This window comes from Trichosurus vulpecula, chromosome 4 (genome assembly GCF_011100635.1).
Source record: "Trichosurus vulpecula isolate mTriVul1 chromosome 4, mTriVul1.pri, whole genome shotgun sequence".
Lineage (NCBI taxonomy): Eukaryota > Metazoa > Chordata > Mammalia > Diprotodontia > Phalangeridae > Trichosurus > Trichosurus vulpecula.
Genome location: NC_050576.1, coordinates 253842811 through 253857830, shown reverse-complemented (window position 1 = coordinate 253857830; position 15020 = coordinate 253842811). Strand labels below are relative to the sequence as shown.

The 15020-nt window shown below is 41.3% G+C and overlaps 1 protein-coding gene across 2 annotated transcripts in view; it reads right to left on the bottom strand.

Moving 5' to 3' along the window:
* Positions 1-15020, bottom strand: part of USP13 (ubiquitin specific peptidase 13) — a 138621-nt gene that overhangs the window by 54159 nt on the left and 69442 nt on the right. For both annotated transcript variants that reach the window (XM_036757748.1, XM_036757747.1), the window contains 3 exons: positions 10527-10711; positions 2384-2478; positions 474-661 (listed from right to left, as the gene is read on the bottom strand). In XM_036757748.1, coding sequence (XP_036613643.1) covers positions 474-661; positions 2384-2478; positions 10527-10711 — 468 coding nt within the window. The remainder of the gene's footprint in view (positions 1-473; positions 662-2383; positions 2479-10526; positions 10712-15020) is intronic.

Genomic DNA, 15020 nt, shown 5'->3' with positions numbered 1-15020 from the left:
GAGCCCAAGTACCCCCAGGCCATCATCCCCAGGGTACCATTATCTGGTGCTTCTCTACTAGGTCCTACTTTCCACCCCAAACCCTGCAGGGCAGGGGAAAGAGCTGGACTTTCTTCTGAGAGACAGGCTGGCATCATTCCCCTCATGCCTAGACCATAGATACTATACTCGATCTTCTCCCCTCTACTCTCAAATTAATTTCAAGGATCATCTCTAGTTATAGCTCTTTAAATCAGAACATATATTGAGAAAGAACTTCATGTGTATATCATATTTAGAAAACTGTCCAAAATTTATAAGAAACATTGTTCTAGAAAAATAGTTCAAGCCCCTGCTGCCAGGCTTCAGAAACACATGCCAAGTGTAATCTGCCATGTTTGAGCAGGTACCAGAGATAGACATGGAGTGTGGGTACTACACCATGTAGAAGAGACAACACCGGAAATCCCATTCTCAGGAGTGTCAAAACTTACATTCTCTGAAATTCAGGGATGCTGAAGATGGCTTGCATGACCACACTGAGATAGCAGCTATTGCCCAGGTTCCTCATCCCGGTGTATCCGGAGCCATACATGGGCTTCAGTTTCATCCCCGACTCCTGAATGACTTCCCACTCACTGATCCTGGGTTTGACATCATTGTCCCTTGTGCCATTCTCTGTCTAGATGTCAAATCATTAAAGAAAGACAATTTAAATGGAATTCATAATTTGGTATCATTAATGATTGCTGATGAGAACCTGGACTTATCTATCTACACCCTCAGTCTTTCTGGAATTTTCTGCCCTTTTAGGTGGGGGAGAGGAGGAAGGAGGGTAATAGAAGAAATGGCCAAATCAATGGGTACAGAGGCATAAAAACAAATGATTACTGTCATCTCCTAGTAATAGCTCACACTGAACTAGCACTTTGAGGTCAGCAAAGGACTTTACCTATTATTGTCTCATTTTAATCTTTACAATCCTGAGAAAGAGGTGCTATAATTATTTCCATTTTCAGGTGCAGAAACTAAGGCTGATATCTGGAACTCAAAGTTTTAAAAATGAATGTTAAAAATTGTTTTTACATGTAACTGGGGAAAAATGAAATACTAAATTAAGAGATTAAACGACTCAATGGCAATTCCAGAAGCATGTCACCAAGATACCTCTTATGATCTTAAGAGCATCTGATTTGGAATCATAGGATCTGAGATCAGATGCCAACTCTGATGCTCACTATTGACCTAAAGTCACCTAGCCTGTACAAGGCTCAGCTTCCTCATCAATAAAAGGAAAGGGTTAGACCAAATGACTTCTTTGGTTCAACCAATCACCATATGATATATGTGAAGCTCTTTACCATGCTGGTATCCTCAGTACATGCTCCCATTTACCAATGCCCTTCTAAACCAGAAGGCCAAAAATGGAATAAAGACCTCAGATGAGGTCTGAACACAAGGAAAATACTATATTCATATGACCTCATGTCTAAGGCGGATATTTCACCATCCACAGAACAGTCATAGAGTAAAAATAAGGCAAGAATTCTCCATTAACAACAATGTATTTTCTTGTTATCTCCATCCAGCTATAATCTCTGCTTATTTTAACTTTTTATTTTAAGTGAAATCAACTCACTCTCTTCTTGAGATTGAAGCTGCTGACAATTGCAAAGGTCATCTTTTCTTATTACCTTATCACTCTTGTCATAATTTATTCTCTTATTACTCTTATTATTATATAACTGTCCAGGAAATGAGGTTCTCAGTACAGTAAGGGTAAATTCTAGAGTCAATCTCATTGAATTAAAAAAGGCCATCTCCAAAATTCGATACTGATTTTCCGTTCATGTTACAATAAACAAATCTAATCTTTAAATCCAATGACAAGTTAGATTCAGTCACCCATGCCCGTAAAACACACCCTCCTCAGCTGTACCTTGGAGTCTTTCCCTTCTTCCACGATCCAGCTTTAAGCACCAACTTCTGCAGAAAACCTTTCTTGAACCCTTCCCCCCATTAATGGCTAAATGCTTCTCCCAGCACCCAACTACTTTGGATCTAACTATTTTGTATTTATTGCTTTTATATGATTCAGTATATATTTACATGGGTTCTTGTCTCCTCCATCAGAAGGTAAGTTCATTGAGGGTAGGGATTCTTTTATTCTTTGTACTTATATTCTCGGTGCCTAGCCTATAGTAAGCACTTGAAAAATACTCATAGGTTGATGGGTAGATTGGCCCTAGATAACTGGATTTGAAAACATAAATCATAAAAACTTCACACTTTGTCATAATGAATATTCACATAAGAAAAGAAATATTTAAATTAGATATAACAATCTCACTGCCACCACCTTCCCACCCCCTATACCGGTGTAAAGAAAGGTTGGCATTCTCACCGAATGCATCTGAAGCATGTCAATCCCAAAATGTGCTAAGTGCTTGGCTAAATTGGGATCTAAAACAGACTCCTCTTCTTGGAAGGAATAAACATCTGCAAAGGAGAAAAGAAATTTACAAACATTAGGATCTGTGATAAATTTCCTTGACTTTTTTTAAAAAACTGAGTTTCTCCATCTCTTCCAGGTTAGAAGGGCAGGGGATAGTCACAGGTTTGACCCACTGATGACTGGCACAGACTCTTTGACTTGCTGTGTTTCTAAACTGGTCAGGTTTGCTGCTCCTTCACCAATATGGTTGCCCCCCTACTCATTTCGCCATCCCCACCCGAACCCCACTGCTTTGAGTTCCCCATATTGATGCCAGACATAGTGTGGATGCCAGAGCAGCCTAACCCACTGCAGCCCAGAATTCCCAAACTCAGCTCCCATTCTCAAGTTCTCTAGCTACTAGAATCACAAGTCCATGCCTGGCCTTCCTTGAAATCTTCATTGATGGCAAAAAAAAATCTCTAAGAAGTATGTCCTAGGCCTCACACAAAAAGTATTAAAAATTGCCAATGTATATGTAGATATTCATATATTTAATCCAGGTGGTAGTACAGTGGGGTGCTGAACCTGGAGTGAGGAAGACCTGAGTTCAAATCTGGCCTCACCGGACAGAACCAAGATGGCGGCTAGAAAGCAGGGACTTGCTTAAGCTCTTGCCCAGGTCCCTCCAAACACCTATAAAAATGGCTCTGAACAAATTCTAGAGTTGCAGAACCCACAAAATAGCAGAGGGAAGCAGGGCTCCAGCCCAGAACAGCCTGGATGGTTGCCAGGAAGGGTCTATCCCACGGAGCTGGGAGCAGAGCAGAGGCCAGTGTGGGCCATGCCAGGACCAACCAGAACAGGAGCCGGATAGAACAGGCCGTAGGACCCTGAATCATTGAGCTGTGGCAGTTACCAGACTTCTCAACCCACAAACACCAAAGACAACAGAGCAGGTTAGTGGGAAAAGCTGCTGGGACAGAGTGAAAGGAGTTCACGGTCAGCTACCTCCCTGGGGCAGCAGAGGTGGTGCAGCTCTGAGGCTGCTTCCAGAGCTACAGCTGCAGTTGATTCCAGCCCCAGGTTCACCTGGTGGGAGGAATTAAGTGGTGGATCAGAGCAGGAGTGCAGAGACTGCTTAGATCTGAGTCCAGTCAGGGTTGGTGGTTCCTGGGGAAAGAGAAGCACTGGTGTGGCAGAGCTTGCTGTGTAGAAATAGCTCTGAAAACAGCAGTGCAGCCCCTCAAGCTTGGGACAAAGTACTGTCTACTCTACAAGCAGTCATACCCCGACAAAAAGCTCAAGGGTCAAGTAGTTGGCTGGGAACATGAACAGGCAGAAAAAATGGTCTCAGATTCAGACTCAGACTTTGGAATCTTTTTTTGGTGACAAAGAAGACCAAAACATACAGCCAGAAGAAGTCAACAAAGTCATAGAGCCTACAACAAAAGCCTCCAAGAAAAACATGAACTGGTCTCAGGCCATGGAAGAGCTCAAAAAGGATTTGGAAAAGCAAGTTAGAGAAGTAGAGGAAAAATTGGGAAGAGAAATGAGAGTGATGTGAGAAAACCATGAAAAACAAGTCAATGACTTGCTAAAGGAGAACCAAAAAAATACTGAAGAAAATGACACCTTAAAAAATAGACTAACTCAAATGGCAAAAGAGCTCCAAAAAGCCAATGAGGAAAAGAATGTCTTGAAAGGTAGAATTAGCCAAATGGAAAAGGAGGTCCAAAAGACCACTGAACAAAATACTACCTTAAAAATTAGATTGCAGCAAGTGGAAGCTAGTGACTTTATGAGAAATAAAGATATTATAAAATAGAACCAAAGAAATGAAAAAATAGAAGACAATGTGAAATATCTCCTTGGAAAAACCACTGACCTGGAAAATAGATCCAGGAGAGACAATTTAAAAATTATTGGACTACCTGAAAGCCATGATCAAAAAAAGGGCCTAGGGGACAGCTAGGTGGAGCAGTGAGTAGAGCACCGGCCCTGGAGTCAGGAGGACCTGAGTTCAAATCCAGCCTCAGACACTTGACACATATACTAGCTGTGTGACCTCGGGCAAGTCACTTAACCCCAAATGCCCTGCCCAAAAAAAAGAGCCTAGATATCATCTTTCAAGAAATTATCAAGGAAAACTGCTCTGATAGTCTAGAGTCAGAGGGTAAAATAGAAATTGAAAGAATCTACCCATCGCCTCCTGAAAAAGATCCCAGAAAGAAAACTCCTAGAAATATTGTCGCCAAATTCCAGAGTTCCCAGATCAAGGAGAAAATACTGCAAGCAGCCAGAAAGAAACAATTTGAGTATTGTAGACACACAATCAAGATAACACAAGATCTAGCAGCTTGTACATTAAGGGATTGAAGGGCTTGGAATATGATATTCTGGAGGTCAATGGAGCTAGGATTAAAACCAAGAATCACCTACCCAGCAAAACTGAGTATAATGCTACAAGGCAAAATATGGACTTTCAATAAAATACAGGACTTTCAAGCTTTCTCTATGAAAAGACCAGAGCTGAATGGAAAATTGGACTTTCAAACACAAGAATCAAGAGAAGCATGAAAAGGTAAACAAGAAAGAGAAATCAAAAGGGACTTACTAAAGTTGAACTGTTTTGTTTACATTCCTACATGGAAAGATGATGTGTGTAATTCGTGAGACCTCAGTATTAGGGTAGCTGAAGGGAATATGCATATATATATAGACAGAGGGCACAGGGTAAGTTGAATATGAAGGGATGATATCTAAAAAAATAAAATTAAATTAAGGGATGACAGAGGAATATATTGAGAGAGAGAAAAGGGAGAGATAGAATGGGGTAAATTATCTCACATAAAAGTGGCAAGAAAAAGCAGTTCATTGGAAGGGAAGAGGGGGCAGGTGAGGGGGGGATGAGTGAATCTTGCTCTCATCGGATTTGACTTGAGGAGGGAATAACATACACACTCAATTGGGTATCTTACCTCACAGGAAAGAAGGAGGAAGGGAATAAAAGGGGGGGGATGATAGAATAGAGGGCAGATAGGGAAAGGAGGCAATCAAAAGCAAACACTTTCAAAAAGGGACAGGGTCAAGGGAGAAAATTAAATAAAGGGGGACAGGATAGGAGGAAGCAAAATATAGTCTTTCGTAACATGGGTATTGTGGAAGGGTTTTGCATAATAATAAACGTGTGACCTATGTTGAATTTCTTGTCTTCTTAGGGAGGGTGGGTGGGGAGGGAAGAGGGGAGAGAATTTGGAACTCAAAGTTTCAAGAGCAGATGTTCAAAAAAAAAGTTGTTTTTGCACGCAATTGGGAAATCAGATATACAGGCAATGGGGCATAGAAATCTATCTTGTCCTACAAGAAAGGGAAAAGGGGATGGGGAGGAGTGGGGTGACAGAAAGGAGGGCTGACTGGGGAATGGGGAAATCAGAATATATACCATCTTGCAGTGGGGGAGGGTAGAAATGGGGAGAAAATTTGTAATTCAAAATCTTGTGGAAATCAATGCTGAAAACTGAATATATTAAATAAATAATAAAATATAAATTTAAATCTGGCCTCAGATGCTTATGAGCTGTGTGACCCTAGGTAAGTCACTTAACCTCTGCCTCAGTTTCTGCAACTGTAAAACAGGAGTAATGATAACACCTACCTTACAGGGTTATTGTGAAGATCAAATAAGACATTCGTTTAAGAAAAAAAAAGCACTAATCACTGGCACATAGTAGGTGTGATGTAAATGCTTATTCCCTTCCTTTTTTCCCTTCCCACAGAAGGACCATACACTCCTGAAGAACTATTATGCCCTGAATTCAATTCAGTAAGAGCCAGCTACATACAGGGCACTTTGCAAGGCAAAAACGGAGGTGGGAGGTTCAGATAAGACATGGTCGCTGGCCTCCTCTGTCTCCATCTTGTGTCCTCCCCTTTTTCCCAATGGCTTTTCCTTTCCATGTTTCTTTTCCCCTCTGCCCCCTTTTTCCTCCCCCTTCCTCAATATCCCTTCTTTTCTGATCAAAGAAAAATTTTTATTTTTTCACAGAATTTTAGAGTTGGGAGGGCAGTGGCCATCTGGTCCAACCACACCTGAAGGAATCCCTAGTCCAAAACGAGAGATAAGTGGTCATCCAGTCTCCAATTGGATACAGTGAAGGGAGCCCTCTGCCTCTCCAGGCAGGCTGGAGCCCTTTTGGACAGCTCTCAATGTTAGAAAGATTTTGGCTTTTTGCAACTTCTGGTAATTGTCCTACTTTTGACCTTGGGGACCACACAGAACAAATCTAAGCCCTCTTCCATATAACAACTTTTCAGATATGACAAGGAAGATACAGCAATTGGAAGCCTTCGAGTCAGAAAGATATGGGTTCAAGTCCTAGCGCAGACACATACTGGCTGTGTGACTCTGGGCAACTCACTTAACCCTGTTTGCCTCAGTTTCTCCATCTATAAAAATGAGCTGGAGAAGGAAATAGCAAGCCACTCCAGTATCTTTGCCAAGAAAACCCCAAATAGTCACAGAGTTAGACATGACTGAAAATGGCTGAACCACAACACCAATACCAATGAAATTACAAGATCAGTCCCCAAAACAGGAAAAAAATAGCTATCATGTCTCCCTTAAGACTCTTTTTCTCCCAATTATGTCAATGCTCCATTAATGAGACAGGTTGACAATCCATGGTCTTAATTTTAAAACTAGATGAGTAAAGTATTTATATCATAGTTTTCTTCATCCACAAATAAAAAATTAACCATCCTAAATTCAGGGTTTTTAAAATAATTGATCTATTTCCTAATCAGCAAAGTCCTTAACTTGAAAAAATTCCCCATTCTTAAATGGACAAACCTTAAGAAATAAGCTCAATATTTAAAACAAATCTTTGACCCAAGAAATGTGAAATAAGTACACTTTATGACATAAAAAAAACTTTAAAATCTCAAAGACAACATAGGGAAATAGGATTGTGGGATGCCTTGAAGGCATTGCTCTAAGGATGGGGTTATAGCCTTGATCAGGCTGGTGGCTGTCATTACAAGTGAGATAGTTTTTCACAAGCCTGTGATTTTAAACCTATAAATTTCCCAAGGCATCCAGGACGTACATAATTCACTAGAATTTGGCCACCCTTACTGGTCTGTAACTTTGAAATATGAACAAACCATTTTCAGGCAACAGAAAGATTTGTAGAAACCTGTCAGATTCTTCCCTCAACTATAAATAATGGTAAGAGAGTAGCTAGTGAAAAAAATTGAGAGTGTTGGCTAGGTAGTGCCATAGTGCACAGATTGTGAGGCCAGGAATCAGGAAGAGTCATCTTCCTGAGTTCAAATCTGGCCTCGGACACTTACTAGCTGTGTGACCCTGGGCAAGTCACTTAATCCTACTTGCCTCTGTTTCCCCATCTGTAAAACGAGCCGGAGAAGGAAATGGCAAACCACCTCACTATCTTTGCCAAGGAAACCTCAAACGAGTTCGGATACGACTGAAACAACTAAACAACAATGGGAGGCAAAGTAAAGTCGTCCTGCTTAGATGGCACACTGGAAAGAGCACTAAATTTGGAGTCAGAGGACCTGGGTTCAAAATCTGGCTCTGCAACTTGAGCATTTAACAAATTCTTGTTGATTGACTGATATTAAATTCCCAGTTATGCAAACTGAAAATCATATTTCCTAGACTCTCTCTAAATAAGAAGAAACAAAGCTTAGTTTAATTCAAGAGACAGTGCGTTGTAGGGGATTCAGAAGTGACCTTGGAACGGATGAGACCTGGGTTCAAGTCCCACCCCTGACATATCTGAGCTGTATGAAAATGGGCAAGTAACTTAACCTCTCAGTATCCCAAGCACTCAATCAGTGTCCCTCAGTGTCCTATTACAAAGAAGATGACCATCTGCTTTGGTAGAGAGAGATTCTTCACTGGGAGTCCCTTAGACCAAATAAATAAGAGATTTAGTCAAAAAAAGAAAACTAATGCTAGCCAAAAATAAGCTTAATTAGGATCATTGTGAAAATAATTCTTCCTTTCCTTTCACCCTCCTCCACACCAAAAAAAGAATTCCTGGGGACAAAAGGTCCCAGAAATGTAACAATAAATAGAGATGGCATTCCATTCAACATTACATGCCTGTTCTTTACAAAGCACAAATTAATATTCCGGAAACCTGGCTTTTTAAAACTATTAAACTATGTGTTATTATTGAGTGATTTAAATGTCAGTATGCTAATTAGTTTAAGAACTAAATTCTCCCATCTGCAATTCCCAACAATCAGCCCAGAGTTTGGGAAGAACAAAGTTAGACAATTTAAAAAAAAATTTTAACGAGTCTAATTCCAGTAATCTTTTATCGGAAAGATTCCCAACTGGACCATAACCTTAGGAAGAAGGGACCTCAAAAGCCACTAGTCCACCCCCTTCATATTATAAATGAGGAAACTGAGACCCAGAGAGCTTATGTGATCCACCCAAGGTCACATGGGTAATGAGCGGTACAGCTAAGATTTGAACCACAATCTGCCAACTCCAAAGGCAGTATTCTCTCCTTCCCAACAAGCTGCCTCTCAAATGACAACCCTGTCTCTCTTCTTTTTTTCTTTGAGAGGCAGTTGGGGTTAAGTAACTTGCTCAAGGTCACACAGCTAGTAAGTGTCAAGTGTCTGAGGCCAAATTTGAACTCAGGTTCTCCTGACTCTAGGGCCGGTGCTCTACCCACTATGGCATCTAGCCGGCTCGATCCTGTCTCTTTCAAAATATGAATGTGCGACTGTGGGCCTCATTTGGCTCTCCTGGCTAGATTCAATACACTTCATTTTAATAGTGAACAAAACCTGATTTCAGGACTTCAGGTTATACCTCAATTTATTTGGGGGTGGGGGACAACATTTGAGGATATTGTTAGGAATGAAACAAAGTGCCTGTCCACTCTAAGCAGAGTAGCTACAGGATTCTCCAAAATGTGAAAATAAAAAAATCTGCCAGGGACTGAGACACTGCTTAGCAAAATCTCTGAGAATCTCTATCAGTCAGGCTGGGGTAAGGAGAATATTAGCCCAAATGGGGTGATGGCCTGAGACAACAGGAAGGAATCGAAGGACCGGAAAGACACAGGATCAGTGATTTAGAGCTGGAAAGGGCCCTTTGGAAGTCAGCTGCTCTAGCCCTTCATTTGATAAGGAACCCAAACACCAGAGAGGGTGACTTGTCCAAAGTCACAAAGTTAGGATCTGAACCCAGGCATGCTGAATCTACTACCATGCCCCATTAGTCCATGATGCCTCATACTCTAAACCAAAAGGTAGGTTTGGGAGGAGTGAGAGAGGAGATGTTATAGAATAGCAAGGAGGAGGTGGTCAGAGAAGAGAATGTCTTAGTTTGGGGTTTGGGAGATGCAAAAGTTGAGGTGATGATGATAATGATAATGATGATGATGATGATGACAACAAATGTGTCATTCAAGTGCTTGAATGGAAGTCAGGGCAATTGAGAAGGTTGATGAATGGAGATGTCAAGGTCTGAGAAGGGTTCCCAGTAAGAATAAAGAGGTCACCAGGTAAAGCAAGAGACTGTGAGCCATGTACGCACAACCACCTTAGGAGGCAAGTGCTATATCTATCCCCATTTTACAGATGAGAAACAGAGGCACACAGAAGTTAAGTGATTTGTCCGGGGTCACAGAGCCAGAATATTTCACAGCCAGGTCTTAAACCCAGACCTTATAGGTTCCAAGGCCAGCATAGGACAACTACACCACACTTTTTCTTAAACATATATATATAATATATATATATATATATATATTTATGGTTTTTAGACAAGAGCTATGATTTTACTTCTGTAAGGAACTTCCTGATGAGCAAATTCCCTATACTAGTACAGATCAGCAACTTACCAGCAAATTATAGTCCTAGAGAGTTTCTTGGGATTTTGAGAAGTTAAGCCACCGGCTGACATCACTCAGGTTAAGGATCAGAGGCCAGACTTGAACCAAGATCTTCTCAAACCAAAGTCCAACACTCATGGCACGATGCCAAAAGGTTTACAGGCCCTGCCCTTGTCTTCATCACCCCTTCCCCCAATTCCTTAAATCCCAAAGCTTGAAGGACTCACCTGCCCCATCAGGAGTGATGGTTCCTAACTTCACTGCCAAAGGGTAGCCCATTTCTTTGTAATGGTCCAGTGCATGCCCATTTCCCCCCATGTTGTCAAAGAACCACTTTCCACAAAGGATGGTACCATCGGTCAGATTCAACCAAAGGTTCTCTCGCAAGTCACACTTGGCACACTTCCAGCCGCTAGAAAGACACATGTCAAAAGAGGAAAAAGTGTAAAAAGTGAGTAGGAAACTAGAAACAAATTAGATGCACGTGCATGGAAGGTTGTCTAAACAGGTCGTGGTACATTAATGAAATGAAATATTACTGCACTGTAAGGACTGATGAATGCTGAGAGGCACAGGAAGACTTCAGTGAACTGATGCACAGGGAAGGAAGTAGAACCAGGAAAGCAAGGTACACAATGACCTCAACAACATAAATGGAGAGAACATTAACAACCACAAAACAATCGGGGAAAAGAATACTGGGAAATACAATGACCACCCTTGTTTCCAAAAAGGAGATATGAGGGGACACCTCCCTCCCTTCTTTGCAGAGATGGGGGGGGGGGGACAATGGATGTGGAAACAATGCATATAAATCAGACTTTTTCAATATGTTGGTGAGTTTTATTTTTCTCTTTTTTTATTGGCCCTCTGGGAGGGGAAGGGCAGAGGATACGCTGGGAAATGTACGTAATAATGAAAACAGAAGATAGCATGAATTTTTTAATAATTGCTAACATTTTTATGGTGCTTTGAGGTTTGCAAAGCATTTTACATATATTTCCTCATTTGATCCTCACAACAATCCTGTGAGATAAGTCCTATTATTCCTCCCATTTACAGATGAGGAAACTGAGTCTCGGAGAGGTTAAAGAGACTAGCCTGGGGTCACACAGCTAGAGAGTATTTGTGGCTGGATTTGAATCAAGCAAGGTCTTCCTGACTTCCAAGTCCCGTGCCAGACTATCCATCATGAACACTTTAAAGCAAGGCTTCTCAATCTGAGATTGCAGAAGACTGGAGAGAATTAGAGTCCAATTTTTCCCTCGCCTCAAGCAGGATTGTCTCTTTGTTACAATACTCTGCTAGAAGCCCAAGGCCAGCTCCATGGCTCCTAATTCTTTCCCTCTGAAAAGTGAGCGCAGACCAGGTGTCCTGAGTGTTTTTATTTTCTTTCCTTGGAAAGATGACATAGTATGTGGGGCATTCCTGGATGTCCTCTGGGGAATGACTAGGTGGAAAAGACTGAAAGCCACTGGCCAAAAATGCTGCCTGAGGGCAAGCACTGTTGCGTCAAGTTTTAAAATAGAGATGATAAAATCAGCATCTGTTTTAAAGGCCTTAGAGACAAAACAATGGCAGTTCTGAAACACTGATAATAGAGAACCATGTGTTAATTAAGCAGAGCCCGGATATCTTCCAAACCTGACTTCTCAAAAAAAATTTCATGTGTAGAGAATTCCCAAGTGTGAAAACCCTTTCCACCGACAGAGATCAGCAAGTCATCTATAACTGATGATCTTACAGAGCTGCTTCCAGCACTGAGAAATAAAACTGACTCACCCATGTTTTTCTACATGTATTCAATTCACATTTGAAACAAGCCTGTTAGACTATCAGGGGTTTTGTACCTGGGGTCTGGAAACTCTTTTTTTATTTTGATAACTATTTCAATATAATTTCTTTTGCAATCTTGTGCATTTTATTTTATGCATTTAAAAGCTTTATTCTAAGGAGTTCAAAGGCTTCACCAGACAGGGTCCATAATGACAAGTACAATAATAACAGAATAATAGCATTCTAAAGTTTACAAAGCTTTTTGATCCTCACAACAACCCTGGGAGACAGGTGCAATTATTATTCTCATTTTTGCATATGAGGAAACTAAGGTAAACAGTTAAAAAGTTAAATGATTTGCCCAGGGTCTCACAGATAAATAAGTATCCAAAGCCAAATCTGAACTCAGGTCTCCCTGACTCCAGGCCCAGTATTCTATCCACTGTGCTACCTAGCTGCCATAATATAAAAATGGTTAAGAATCTCTAGACTAGATGGCCTCTGGGATCATTCCCAGTTCTAAATCTGTGATACTAATTCACAAAAAATTTGTTACACACCTACAGTGTGGTGCTGGGATGCAAAGACAAAGATGGAACAGTTTTGAGCCCCCATCGGAGAGCTGCTGCTTTGGTGACTCTATTTTTATGTAACTTTCATAACTGTAGAGTTTCATATGCAAATAAAAGGCCTGTTTGATTAATCTGAACTTCACTGAGGGAATCTGCACATACATAATTAAATACAAAGTGTATATCAATTTCATCCAAGTGGTGCTTTAAAGGGAGCCAAGGATTTTACAAGGTGGAGGTGAAGAGGGAGAGCATTGCAGATGTAGAGAACCACTTTGTAGAGATAAAACAGAACCATAACCCATGAAGGGAAAGAGACAGAAACTGTTCACAGGAATAGCTTCAAAACAGTCTCCAGGGGACTGGCAATTTCTAAGGTATAGCCTGGGAGCACTACAATCTAGCCTAGTCTCCTTTACCACCTATAGAAGTGTGAAATAAGAAACCTATTAAGAGGGAGGTACTACTTACTCTTCAGGCAAAGAAAGGTGACTTATATTCATTATATTCTAGTTATTAACTCAGGAAAATCAGCTTATATATTTTATAAAGAAGCATATAAAAAGGGTCGAAACAAAAGGGATTTTCACTTAAGGTGAAACTGTGGCTATTGTCCCACAATTTCCGGGTACATACACCCTCTGTTCCAGACAGCCTGGACAACCGGTGATGTTCCATATAGCACATACCAGGCTCCCTTGCACATAACGGGCACTCAATAAGTATCTGTTGAATTGAATTCCTTGAGCATCCCAAGGAAGAGAGGTTTAGGTACAGAATTATCCCTTGGAAACTGGAGGTGGTACATGAAATCTGTAAAATAGACATTCATGTAACTGTTGGCAATGGAGACGTGGCTGGTGGGTGCGATCAGGGTGCGATGCATAACCAAGGAGGAACTCCAAAGAAGAACAGGAGTAAAGGACACCATTGAGGACAAACATATGGAAGACTGTCTCCCCCTGGCTGGTGAGTGCGCCTTGGGAAGCCAGAACAAGACAATCAGGTTGATTACCTTTATTTGGACACAGCCTCTCCAAGCTTTGCAAGCATATGATGTAGCAGATGGAATGAGTTATTTGAAATATGGAACAAGACCTAGGAGTAAGGTTTTTTTTAATCCTTTTTTTAACATTAAAAAAATGCTTAACTTCTTCCTAAGGCCCAAATCTGATCGCGTCACTCCCCTGCTCCCCAGGATCCAATACAAACACCTAGTGGGGCATTTAAGGATTTCTGCAGGCTAACACCCTCCAGACCTGCCAGCATTAGTCCACACTACTCCCATCAACCAATAAACACTTATTAGTTACCTATGTTCCAGACACCGTTGGGTGCTAGGAATACAAACAGAAAGAATGAAACAGTAACTACTTGCAAGGAGCTTACATTGAAATGGGAGGACACCTAAAAATATAGAGAGAATACAAATCTATTACATGTATATGTACGTAAAGAAGTATATGCAGAATAAATGTATAAAGAGGCAAAATGCACATAAACACAAAGTAATTAACTACCAGTTTCAGGTGGAAGGCACTAGCAGTTGAAAGAACTGGAAAAGAACTGACGTACAAGGTGGTGTTTGAGATATGCCTTGAAGGAAGAGAGAGACTTTATGAGGTGGAAGTGAGGAGGAAGTGCATTCTAGGCAGGGGTATGGCTAGTGCAAAGGTGTGGAGGCGGGGAATGAAGTGCCATGTGTGAACGACAAAGAAATATTACCTCATTTTCCTTACAACAACCATGCAAGGTAGGTGCTATTACTATCCCCGGTTTACAGATGAGGAAACTGAGGCAGACAGGTTAAGTGACTCACCCAGGGTCACACAGCTAGGAAGTGTCCGAGGCTGGATTTGAACTCAGGTGTTCCTGACTCTAGGCACAGCAGACTATCCTCTATATTACCCAGCTGCATCCATTCCATCTACTCCAACACTCTCCTCTTCCAATTTGCAGAAACTGTTCCTATCCCTAAAATGGTCCCCTTTCCCCATCTCTTCCACTAAGAGTCTTTGTCCCCCATCAAGGCTCAGCTCAGGTGAAGCCTTCCCTGATTCCCCCTACCCCTTCCTCGCTGTTAGTCCAAGGCTCTCACCTTCCTGAGTTGTCCTGGTGCTAGGCTTGTGTGTGTGTTAGGTCTCCCCAGTACAATATAATCTCCTTGAAGGCACAGACTATCGCACACCTGCCTTTGAGTCTCCAGGGACCAGTACAGTGCCTGGCCATCGTAGGTACTTAATAAACACAAGGTCCTTTTCATTTTTTGTGTTTTTATCTCCAGATCCCTGTTCATTGCCCGGCTCATAGTAGGGGCTTAATAAATGTTTGCTGAATTGCAATGAATACTAATGAAAGTAATGATTTTTTTTC